The 12,444-nt window shown below is 36.6% G+C and overlaps 3 protein-coding genes across 4 annotated transcripts in view; 2 read left to right on the forward strand and 1 right to left on the reverse strand.

Moving 5' to 3' along the window:
- The window catches only part of LOC134813480 (nucleosome assembly protein 1-like 1), a 62,892-nt gene that overhangs the window by 45,636 nt on the left and 4,812 nt on the right, over positions 1 to 12,444 (reverse strand). Inside the window, exon 1 of one of the 2 annotated variants that reach the window (XM_063821277.1) lies at positions 10,001 to 10,011. The exons of the other annotated variant lie outside the window; for it this stretch is intronic. The gene's annotated coding sequence lies outside the window, so the exon portion shown is untranslated. Of the gene's footprint in view, positions 1 to 10,000; positions 10,012 to 12,444 lie in introns of those variants that run through there. 2 annotated transcript variants of the gene reach the window in all.
- On the forward strand, positions 4,668 to 8,143 carry LOC134813481 (meiotic recombination protein DMC1/LIM15 homolog). Its single transcript, XM_063821279.1, has 4 exons — positions 4,668 to 5,334; positions 6,874 to 6,974; positions 7,130 to 7,290; positions 7,489 to 8,143. Exons 1-4 carry the CDS (start codon positions 4,681 to 4,683, stop codon positions 7,593 to 7,595), a joined length of 1,023 nt encoding a protein of 340 aa, XP_063677349.1. The 5' UTR covers positions 4,668 to 4,680; the 3' UTR covers positions 7,596 to 8,143.
- On the forward strand, positions 10,174 to 12,200 carry LOC134813478 (uncharacterized). Its single transcript, XM_063821273.1, has one exon. It carries the CDS (start codon positions 10,231 to 10,233, stop codon positions 12,112 to 12,114), a length of 1,884 nt encoding a protein of 627 aa, XP_063677343.1. The 5' UTR covers positions 10,174 to 10,230; the 3' UTR covers positions 12,115 to 12,200.

The following is a 12,444-nucleotide window of genomic DNA, read 5'->3' on the forward strand; positions in this document are numbered from 1 at the left end:
TCAAACTTTGAGGTTTGTTGTATGTGGCTACTAAACTCCAATCAAATAAGCCATGTTTAATAAACTAACGCCCAAGTGCAAAATGTTATCTTCATTTGGCATCCAAAATATCCAATAACATTATTAGTTTTAAAGTAAGACAAAACAATAATCTCCTAGCACAACCTATAGAACCACACCTCAGGTAGAGTAGTATCGTGACATTAAAGGGAAATGTTTACAGCGGAGTAAATATGTTTCGGAGATTTCCAGACAAAGGGTAGAACTTTGAGTTTATATACTACTGAAATTAAATAATTATGATGTTGTTGCAACTCAGACTGTTATATTTGTGCCCTAATTTTCTGTATCACCCAAGCTCTATACACGTTTAATCGTGATCTAGTATATATCTCATGATGCTTTATAATTTACATTATTTTATAATTTACAGTACTGCAATATTGTTAACCCATAATGCCGTTGAAGCATAAATTCAAATGCTTGACCATGGGGACATGGGGTCTGGCTGCACGACAATTATTAGAGTATTAGGGGTCCCTCGGTGAGCAGATCATGTCACCAATTAGTGACGTATAATTAGTGATGTGAACCATCAGTAGAATTTAATTGTAGATTTCCCACACACACACACACACACACACACACACACTCACACACAGATTTATTAAGATTATTATTTAAGATATTTATAAGTATAATCACTGTTATATTGTTAATTAGTGGACTAACATCGGTCGCTCGCTTTTCCCATTCATTCGCAGCCTACAAATAATTTATTATTGCCATTGGCGAATGAATTTCCAAAGGGTTTAAGATCTTAAAGAGTTAAGGGGGCCGGGGGGGGGGGGTCTTCATCAAAATTCTCTCGAATTTGACTTTGTAGTTGTTTCTGATGGAGGGGGGTGATATCTATCAGCTGTTTTTGGTCCCATGGAAAAATATTGTTCCTAGCCGAAATTATTGCTGGTCAAAGATCAGCGGTTATGTGTAATTGTATTGTGCGAGCGATTTTAAATCGCGCGCCCTGAAAATCGAGTCTAAAAATCTATCTTCTCCTACATCTTTTGAGCAATCACCCTGAAACTTTCAGGATATGTTCTAAGGACCATTTAAAAGAGATTGTCGGGCCAGAATTTTGAGATAGGCCATAGAAAATTTTTTATTCGATTTTGAAAATCTTGGACCTCTTTTTTTGACGATTTTTTCAGGTCAGAGATTATCAAAATCAAATAAAAAAATTTCTAAGGCCTATCTCAAAATTCTGGCCCGTCAATCTCTTCTAAATGGTCCTTAGAACATATCCTGAAAGTTTCAGGGTGATCGCTCAAAAAATGTCGGAGAAGATAGATTTTTAGACTCGATTTTCATGGCGCGATTGAAAATCGCTCGCGCAATACAAAAATACAATTACACATAACCGCTGACCTTTGACCGGCAATAATTTCGGCTAGGAACAAAACTTTTCCATGGGACCAAAAACAGCTGATAGATATCACTCCCCTCCATCAGAAACAACTACAAAGTCAATTTCGAGAGAATTTTGATGAAGACCCCCCGGCCCCCTTAAGTAAGGGGTCAAAAACATTGACTAAAATATTATTTTCTAAATCAATATAATTTTTGATGACAAAAACATTGCTGCTATTCACATATTTGTAGCTGCTTAACTTTTTTTAATAATTGAGGTTAACCGATTTTCACAAAATTGACTATACAAACATTGAGGTTAATAAAATTGAGGTTAATATTTTATTACACTCCATAATTTTTTGTTATTTCGGTCAGCAAATGTTAACTCTAAATTTTAGGTTCATAATTGTCAGAAAAAGAAATATCCAAACGTGATTAAATGAGGTTAACCTCTTTTTTTAGATATAGCGAGAATAGATCAAATGATAAAGCTATTATTTTCATCGTTAGTTTAATACGGTATACACATTTCTTAATAGATGACGTGTTGATTGACTTTTATCTTGGGAAAATGAAAAAATGAGGTTAACCATCACATTTTGGTACCGTAGGGAATATACATACGATTCTTACTTATGTAATGTACCACAATATCGCAGTGAGTTATCTAAAAAATGAGGTTAACATATTTAGCCATTATACTAGTGCAGTGCTACAACTACTTAGTATTTATACTAGTGCAGTGATACAACTACTTTTACTAGTGCAGTGCTACAACTACTTATACTAGTGCAGTGCTACAACTACTTATACTAGTGCAGTGCTACAACTACTTATACTAGTGCAGTGCTACAACTACTTATACTAGTGCAATACTAGCTACTACTTATGCTAGCTATATGATAAACTTCCCTGCTTCCTAATGACTGCATGCCAAGATTTATGAGAGTGTGATCCTGACATACCACAGATTCTGCAAGTGCAGACTGAAGGGAAATTATCAAGGACTATAGAGTATCACCTCTGTACTGACAGTTTCTAATGCAAATGCGTGAAGTTCTTATAGGCATAGCATCACTTAGGCGAGATGCGGATTTGGCTCAAAAGGATGCTGCTTACTCCTACAGATTGACACCTTTAGCAGTCCTAGAGTACAGGGTGGGTCAGAGAAAATCAATCATTTTCATTTTGCTCTTATTTGATAACGGAGCAACAAAAAGCAGTTCTGTAAAAACTGAGATGTAGTATGATCAAATAGTTTCGTGAAATAAGCATTCTTAACTGAAATTGAATTTTAAGCCAAAGCCGAGTGATTTACATTATTCAAAGTTTTTGCAATTTTTTAAACACTGTTAAATAGAGGTGACGGTTCAATTCGGAAACTCAACTATCACTCCAACTGAATGTAAAGGTGACAGCTGGAAGAGTCCTGGGTCAAGTTTGATAAGTCTCTTACCATGGAAAGACAAATTAATAGTGTCAAACAGAAATGCAGCTGGACAATGATGAATCTAAGGACGATTGGGCGCTATCTGGATGAAGAAGTGAAACTTATGATGGTAACACAGCTTGTAATATCAAAGCTCGACTACTGTAATTCTCTTTGCATGAACTTACCAAAGACACGACTAAACAAGCTAAGATCAACTCGACGGCCCCAACGTTAATGTGGCTCTTGCTATGTGTTGGTTCAGCCGAATTAATTATTATGTAATCAAGTTTATTTTTCTATTAGTTAGTGTCATCCGGCCAAACATTAAGCAACTTATATTGCAGTACCTTTTATCAATTAGTTTATCAAAATATGTCATTGTAATTTTGCATGGCTGAAATGTAACGCTTGATTTATATATATAATAATTAATTGAATTTTCAAATAAAAATACGGTTCATCTACAACATCAAAGACCGATCAGAAGACTTGCTTCCCTACTACAAGAGAGCACATATCCTTCCTCTTGACCAACGGATTTTCTATAAAGTCTGCCTCCTTATTTATAAAGCTGTGTATGAGATTTCACCTGCCTTCATGAACACTCTTGTAGAGATTGAAAACCCATTGACAACAGCTAGTACAAGATCAAAAGTAGAAGGAGATTGCTACAGGCTAAAGACTCCTTAAACTACAAATAATAGGATTGATCAACGTCGTTTCACCAACAACGCACCAATTGCATGGAATTCACTTCCCTGGGAGATACAATAACTACGCAATGTAGACAGTTTAAAGGTAGCCTTAAACATTATTTATATGACCGTATTTGATCAGTGCTGTTGTTTTGTTCTTATGATTTGTTGGTGGTGTATCTTTAAATTTATTAAGTGCAGTGTGTAATCATATATCAATAAACCTTCTTATGATTCCTATATGATACTTTTGAAGTGTTTTCTGGTGGTTTATTGTTAATCGTAGTGTGGTATACAATATCAATAAATCTTCCAATGATTACTATATGATATAATTAAAGTGGTATTTTTCTGAATAGATTTGTTTTTTTGAGATGATTTAGTTATTTTTTGCTAGATATTTTCACCTCATCATTAAGAACCGCTCTGACATGGTTAGTCCCTGACACCAGTGTCAGTTGCTAACTATATGGGCGGTATACAAGCACATTATTTCATTTCATACCTCATGAAAACTCCAAAAATTATTTTTAACCTTCATAACTTGACTAATCAAGATTCAATAGTGACCATCTGGACCAAGATAGCGTTTTGAACCGATTTCGGATCATGTCAACTTTCATAACATGACCCACTGTGCAAAATTAACCAATAATAGTGATATTGGAAAGTGGAAACTATTTGTCTAACGCACAAAATAAGTCAGAGAGTGTGAAAATAAGACGTAAAATGTGGATATGGTGAGCAATTCATAATGATCAGTTTTCTTAGGCTCACCCTGTAGATTGACCATTCGTTAATTTGCGAATCACTCTTCTTGTCAGATTACTGTGCTAATTAATAACCCTTTCAAGAAATTTACTGTTTTTTAATAATGAAAGTAGGTAAATCACGTTCCGACATTCCGCTTCATATTAATATTCGGAAATTGTTTTTATTAAAGTCTAACTATCGGGATTGACTGCAAATCTTATTTCAAAAACTAAATGACGGTAAATTTGACCTGGTAAACTCCGACTCACAGAATGTTTCTTTTCCCAAACTCCGCTGTTATCAGGGTTCTATTGTAATTATAACTTATACTCATATTTATTATTGCAAAATAACTGCACTGTCATGTCAGTCCAGGATAAGGTTCAAATGTATGCAGGTGCAGTCGAAGAGCAGGATGTATCCTATGGCTCTGAACAAACGGTTGATTTTCAAGATGTTGATTTACTGCAATCACATGGTATCAACGTGGCTGATATCAAAAAACTGAAAGGTGCTGGAATTTGCACTATCAAAGGCATCTTGATGACAACCGCCAAAAAACTTTGTAATATCAAAGGTTTGTCTGAAGCAAAAGTTGAAAAAATCAAAGATGTGTGCAAAACACTTTGTGACTCTGGATTTGTCACAGCTTTTGAAGTCAGCGAGAGAAGAAAAAGCATTTTTAAAATAAGCACAGGAAGCAAGGAACTGGACAAGCTTCTAGGTGGGGGTCTTGAGAGTATGGCAATCACAGAAGCATTTGGGGAATTCAGAACAGGGAAAACACAACTGTCTCACACACTATGTGTCCTTACTCAACTTCCTGGTCCAAATGGTTATTCTGGTGGGAAAGTTATTTTCATAGACACTGAAAACACATTCAGACCAGGGAGGTTACGATCCATTGCAGACAGGTACAATCTGGATCACACAGCTATGTTAGACAATGTGCTCTATGCTCGTGCTTATACAAGTGAGCACCAGCTTGAACTTTTAGACTTTGCTGCTGCCAAGTGCCATGAGGAACCTGGAATCTTCAAGGTAAGCCATTTCAAATGAATTATTAATCTCATTATTTATTTTTCACTGGAAGATATGAATAGCTCAAGACAGCACACGGTGCATTGAACTTGTGATTAGGGATATCTATATCGGTCACGTACAGCTCAATTAATCAAATAAAAAGAACATTTCAGAACAGTATCATTAACCATCGAATAAATATTCGCAAATTTAGAAACGAAATGCTCGATGATCTAATGGCAATTGGCATTGAAGATTTGAAGTGGCTAGACTCCTAAAGCCATATAATTTGCAATAGTTCAATGGTGATTATGTGGAAGGAGCATTAGATAATTGATTTCGGAAGTTAGGTGCCTTACTGCCTCAAACGTCTTGGTTGATAGCCTCACAGACACTAGTAATTCAAGAACGAATTAGTGGAGAGTCGGGTTTCGATCGAGACTAGATTTAGCCATCTGGAACCGTTTTGGTCTGAGATCTGATATCACTTCGGATTCATTTAAAGAAAGTACAATAAAAAGCCTATACATATATCTACTACACTAGTTCGTAATGAACATATTTTCTGATGTGCTCCTAAATCATGCGACTGCAGCCTGCACCTGTCGGCCATCAAATATACAGTGATGATGATAATAAATAAATGTTGAATAACACCACTAATCACTATTAAGATAACAATGATAGATAAACATCCCAGAAATGTACTTATAATAATAAGTAAGGACTGGAAACGTATGAACTATGATTAAAAAATATCGTATCAAATATAGCATCAAAATAGATAATTGATAAAGTAAAGAAGGAGCTTAAGTTAAATTAAGTCTTCTAGCGAACAATCGGCAATTCGGTAGTGTGGCAAAGCACGGTTAACGCACGGTTAAGGCACGGTTAAAGCACAGTTAAGGCACGGTTAAGGCACGGTTAAGGCACGAATTGCCGAACAATCCTGCTAAGCTATGGTCAGCTTATGGATTTATGTGGTTTTGTAATGGGGTTAATTGTTCCTTAATCCCTGTAAGTTGTGGGCAACAGGTGTAGTTTCTCAGCAACGATACTCTGATCTGATATATATCGTACTAGCCACTCACATGCCTCATGTTATTATATCTTTATAGCCACATAAATATATCTAGTTTGTCTTAAACTAGTAGAATAAGTTAATAGGTACATGAATGCCATGTATAGCCACATAAATTAACTGGATGTTAAAACCAACAAGCCGTTACTTTTGACTGGGGGGGGGGGGGGGGGGGGGGGGTGGCCTGTCTATATTCTAGAACATTCCACGAAAGTCGTCTTGAAATTGAAAATAAACGGTTTAACGGCAGACTGATTAGTATATAGTGAGACAAGGTAACACTAATAGTAAAAATTTTACAATTTAAATCACAATCATGCGTCCTATACCATTTTGCAGTATGCAGTTCTCCCACATCAACAAATGTAGAAAACGGACGAGATATGCTACATACAATAATGTAGATAGAATATAACGGAATTGCAATATTATATTTATAATACATCGTCATTAAAGGAAACTATTGAATATTTCAGATTCTAATCATTGACAGCGTGATGGCCTTATTCAGAGTTGATTTTACTGGCCGAGGAGAACTTGCTGACAGACAGCAGAAACTAGCTCAACTGCTCGCCAGGTTAGTTATCTGAACAAAGTTCAAACTTTAATCTCATCAGAATCTAATATCTCAGAACAATAAACGCCAGCCTATCTAAGTTGATCCGGCTGATTAGACCGGGCTCATTGTGTGCAGTTTGTAAAATGTCAGACGACTAATTGGACATGGTGCAGGTTACAAAAGCTTTCAGAGGAGTACAACTTAGCAGTGTTTATAACGAATCAGATGACTGCTGATCCTGGAGCTACAATGAGCTTTCAAGCAGATCCTAAGAAACCAATAGGTGGCAACATCCTCGCTCATGCATCAACCACCAGGCTATATCTTCGTAAAGGTGACATATTTATTAATTAGCCTCAAGAAATTGTTGTCAGGCTTAATGCAATATCTGCCTCACAGCGGGTTCTGCATTGTGTCACCTCTGAGTGATATTTCGCAATAATGTGTGTCTAAAGTGCTCGAATTCTGATAGGTAATAAAATCAATGCAACCCCAAACATTAACAAAACCCCATATATTCTGCATATTTTAGGTCGCGGTGAACTACGGATTGCTAAAATATATGACAGTCCTGACATGCCCGAGAGTGAAGCCACCTTCGCCATCACCGCCGGTGGCATTGATGATGCTAAAGAGTGAACTCAATGAGTGGATGAGTTGACGAGATGCTATTTAAGCTACTTGTTGAATAGGATAATAGCACTCTGGGCATATTGATAAGTTATATTTATCTTTCGTTAGAATGATCAGTAATATACCAGAAAATATCTGTTACATATTTAATAGGATAGTATCGGTGGCGTTCGATAAAACGGGCTAAATTCGAGTCAAGCCAATGAAATTTAGTTTTATCCATTATCAGCCACTACCTTACCAAATATTATCTGAGAGGCTGCTTGGAAAATGGAGAAAATGGACAATTTTCAAAACGGCTAAACTTTTATAAAATGCCGACGATATCACCCCAAAAATATCGATTCTGTATTTAAATATGCTTTCTTTAGAATCAGCAGTAATAAACCGGCAAGTTTTCGGGTTTTTAAAGCGTTATAAACTTCTAAATATCTATTAGTTGAATTTAATAGGGAGTTTTTTTGAATTTTTAAAATTTGTGTTATTGTTTACAGTTACAAGATGTTTGATGATTAATTTTGTAAACCAGAAATTTTGATATTATTTTAAATTTATAATTGACTAGATAATTAATGACTAGATGAAATTCATCCTCAGCCCAATGCAAATGATTTGAGAAAATTTGTTGAACTCCTTAAATTTGTTTAAATTCCATGCCGAATGTTCGAATGAGAAATAGACGCAATCTTACAAGTTACATGCTATGAAGTCAGGTTTTGGACGTAGATTAAACCAGGTCAAAATATTCCGATCCCCCACATTCGCTCAATAAATTCATTTAATTGTAGTTATGAATTAGTTTTATGTTCATTACAGGTTACCACAATATGGAGTTACGAACTAATGAACTATTCAAGAGCTACCTTCAACAGACTGTAATATCAAAAACACCGTCACCTGAACCACAAGTAACCAAATATCGAGACAATCTGCGAGAATCCGAGAACAATGCTATCAAAACGTCAGTATCAAATCTCTGTACGATGATGGAAAACTGTCAAGTTCAGCTTCAGACGTCGAATGAGCTAATTTCAAAGCTCACTTCACCCGAGAGTGAGTTTATTGTTGTTCAAAAGGCACAGTTTAAAGAGTTCTTAGAAGAGTTTAAACAGGAATTCCACGAGTTTAAAAATGAAATTAAAACAAGCGTGACTGCAGACTGTCGCCACAACGAATCAAAACCGTCTCAATCCTCACAGAAAAGTATTTTCAATAAGAACCTGTCTCACCAACATGAATCTTCCCAGAAAAGTATATTTTTCAACAAGCCGCTCACACCACCACCTTCTTTTGAAGCTATGCTGGAGAGAAGTAAGTTTGAAACATTTGCCGGCAAGCTAGAATGTGTTGAATCTAAAGATCCTGCTGTAGAGAAAAATCCAGCGATCACGTCAAAAATGACAAGTAATGAGACCCCAGTGGTGACATATAAGATCGAGAAGCGTCGGAAGGGAAACGTCTGCAAGAAAAAACGACAGAAGCTAATCCCACGCACCTCGGTGCCTTTAAAGGACTCAACGACAGATATTAAAATGCAAAACACACAAAACTGGCTGGAGTCTTTACCAGTTCCCCCCAAAAAAGATTTCACAAAACCTTCCCTCAATAAACTTCTGACCTCTTCCATTAGTCACAGAAAAATGAAAGATAAAGGTTGGGGTGATGGTAGGGGCAGCGATGATGAGAGTCTGGGTAAGTGGTCTGTTCGGTCTATCAAAACGTACAAGAGCTCCAGATCAAGGACATTGAAGAGAGGTGCGAATTTCGTAAAGGTCGAGAGGGTAGCAAGGTCGGAGGTTGGGTGGGGACAGTTTGAAGAGAAGATCGGTTTTGAGCGAAATTATAGATCAGAGTACTGAAACAACCTTTTTGATAGTGTAATATTTTCTTAATAATTACTGCAACTGAGGATTAAAAAAGTTATATTTGTTTGATGCATAGTTTTCATGATATTTATTGGATAGCCGTGGTCGTAAAGATAAAAGAAAGGATACCAATGTCTCAAACTTGCAGTTGTACAATGTACAACCATCGCATCGTAAAAACACTCCTCGTTGAACGCCAAAGTCAGTTCAATAAATAAAGGTGTATAATCGACTCGAATGGATATGTAGCACTTTTTCCGAGCATGACGGTATACACTATACATAGTCGTATTCTTTCTTGCTATCACTGCACTTGTAAATAACATCTGTTCATTCCACAGTCAATGGAAATTTATCAGCGATATCAACTAAACTCAATGTATTTAACTATAATTCTTAGTTAAAGAATATTGATAGTCCTCGTTATATAACTAATCGATCAATCATTCATTTTTACCATGTAGTATTCAAAATAATTTCAATGAATTGTTGTATTTATTGTGGGTGATGCAGATTGCGGATGTTTTTTAATTGAGTACATTATCATCAAATTATTTTCCAATTTATGTTCAATATAATATATATTTTCAGTTTCAAACAAGTTTGTTTAAATCATTTAGAAACGACATGGTAACTGTCCATGAACCATATCTGTCAAATTTTAAAGAAAATTGTCACAAATGATCTAGCTAGAATTTATTAGCACAGTTTAATCCATCTGTTCAATTCATCCATAGCTAACGTAAAATTAACCATTCAGATCTAAGTGATCGAACATGGATGCCAAACCTCATCTTTTCCTCAGTTCTCTTCCTCTTTTAACCGACTATGTAACCATCCTCGGTGAGGTAACCACCTCAGGACCTCATCTTCTGAACTGTGCTTGTTGTCGAGCTCTACTCCGCAGAACTCACAATGTGCTTAGTAGCCCTGCCATGAACGACAAGAAGCATGTTTACATTGTTGCTCACAAGAATGATGTAAAGAAGAAAGAGTTCAGCGGGTCTGTGTCTGCTTGTAACCTCAAACTGGTGAAGGTCATGCAACTTAATAATTCTATTCTTCAGTATTGCCTTGACTTTACCCTACACACATATCTTCACCCCCATTGGACGAGAGTGGACAACAAGTATCTACAGGGTAGCTCATGTTTGTTCCAGAACCGCTGGATGGGATGTATTAGAGCACAACTAAACGTGCAAGCTAAAAGTGTTGTAATCGCTATCAAAGCCACCCAAGTGAAACTATTGGTCGCTAGACTGTCCACATTTCACATCAGAGACGACACCATACAGCGCTTCATGAAGAAGGATATCAGGACTATCATTTCCTCAGAAATGGGTGACAACACGTGCTACGTTCTGCCAAGTTTTAAGCCTGCTTTAGTGCACTCAATCTCATATGATATAGATAAGAATTGTCCGCTGAAGGACAAATCGGACATGATGGCCTACTGGTTGGATTATCATGGCATGCTCATTCCTTCCGATACTGATATCTTCGTTACTTTATCCTTCAACTTTCCAGGGGCTCCTACGATGACTTATCCATACTATTGCATCAGGAAGAATTTTCCTGTTATGAAGCAAGGAACGGACGCTGAGTGCATAAACGACTTTGTGATCGAAGTGAATAACACATTGAAGTCAAAGTTGCCGAACCTCCAACTTCACTTTCCCATCAGTCCTGCATTTTATACCGGCCCTGATAAGTCGAAAGACTGTCTTGTTGCAGTAACAAGTGAGACTTTCGATTACAAATCATGTAAAGTACCTCCCACTGTAGCTGCGGAGAATGTGAATCCAAAAATGAATATTCTGCCGTTGAGAAATATAGCTAGCCCCAAAATGTCTGCTTCTTCTCATAATAATTCTGCAGCTAAGATAAAGCCCCGTTTTAATCCATATCAGAAACCTCTCAGTAACATCAGGCCATCAGATAATAATAAGAACAATGATAGCGGCAGACAGCATATGCAAGGAAAAGTGGTTCCAAGTTTCAGGGCTAATACTATTCCTGCCACTGCTTCACTGAAGTATAACGAAATGAAATCAGGAGGCCAAAACATTGTCAAACCTGTCTTCGGCAATCAACCAAAACAAAGCTTATCGTCGGAATCAATGATATCTTCTAAGAATAACAATTCATCAAAATCTCCTCTCAAAAAGCTATCACAATCACGAGTGGTTCACACTCCCAAATCCTCGTGGTCTGACAGAAACTCATCTCAATCTAAGTCAATCACTCCACAATTACAAGGGCTACCAACTCCTTGTTCAGTTCCCAGCAGTTTCGAACAAGACGATTTCGATGATTTTGAGATTCCTCAAAGTCTTAAATTCCCTTCGCCTAAGCCTAAGCTAATAAAAACCCCTGAAAGCACTCCAATGCAGAATCTGGTCGGTAAAAATTATTCTCCGGCATGCAAGACACCCAAGACTGAAACACAGAAGAAACCGAAGGCTCCTCCAAAAATTATATCTGAAGAGCAAATCAAGTCCATGTTGAAGGTTGGAAATTTGTCGAAAGTGAACAACCAAAGCCTTATTGTATTTCTAAAGAAACGGAATGTAAAGGGTGCTGGTAAGTTTAAGAAAGATCAGCTTGTCAGTGAAACGTTGAGGATTCTGGGGACTGGTGAATTGTTTAGAGAACTATAACCACTACTAATCAGATTAGTAACTAATCAACACAACTAATCATGGAGCTGAAAACTTTGCGTATTACAAGAAGAAACATGTTGACATATTCCTCATTCATGTCACGATTGAGTTTGAAATTATTGTACTCGAACCATTTATTTCCTTACAAACAATTTATAAAAGAGTTCCTGCTCAATTGTTGGCCTGCCTTTATGTTGATTTATTATTCTGAATCATAAAAAAACATTTTTTCTTGTTGTTCTTATTATATGAAACGTTTTTCGTATTTTGTTCTGAATCAAGATTTATTGCATTATCAATTGGTTGATAATCGTTGAATTTACCCCT

This window comes from Bolinopsis microptera, chromosome 3 (genome assembly GCF_026151205.1).
Source record: "Bolinopsis microptera isolate Bmic1 chromosome 3, MBARI_Bmic_1.0, whole genome shotgun sequence".
Taxonomy (NCBI): Eukaryota; Metazoa; Ctenophora; class Tentaculata; order Lobata; family Bolinopsidae; genus Bolinopsis; species Bolinopsis microptera.

Coding starts and splice junctions, on each gene's coding strand:
- LOC134813481 (XM_063821279.1), top strand. CDS start 4,681: ATGTATGCAGGTGCAGTCGAAGAGCAGGATGTATCCTATGGCTCTGAA. Junction 6,975..7,129: donor CTAGCTCAACTGCTCGCCAG/GTTAGTTATCTG, acceptor GACATGGTGCAG/GTTACAAAAGCTTTCAGAGG. Junction 7,291..7,488: donor CAGGCTATATCTTCGTAAAG/GTGACATATTTA, acceptor TGCATATTTTAG/GTCGCGGTGAACTACGGATT.
- LOC134813478 (XM_063821273.1), top strand. CDS start 10,231: ATGGATGCCAAACCTCATCTTTTCCTCAGTTCTCTTCCTCTTTTAACC.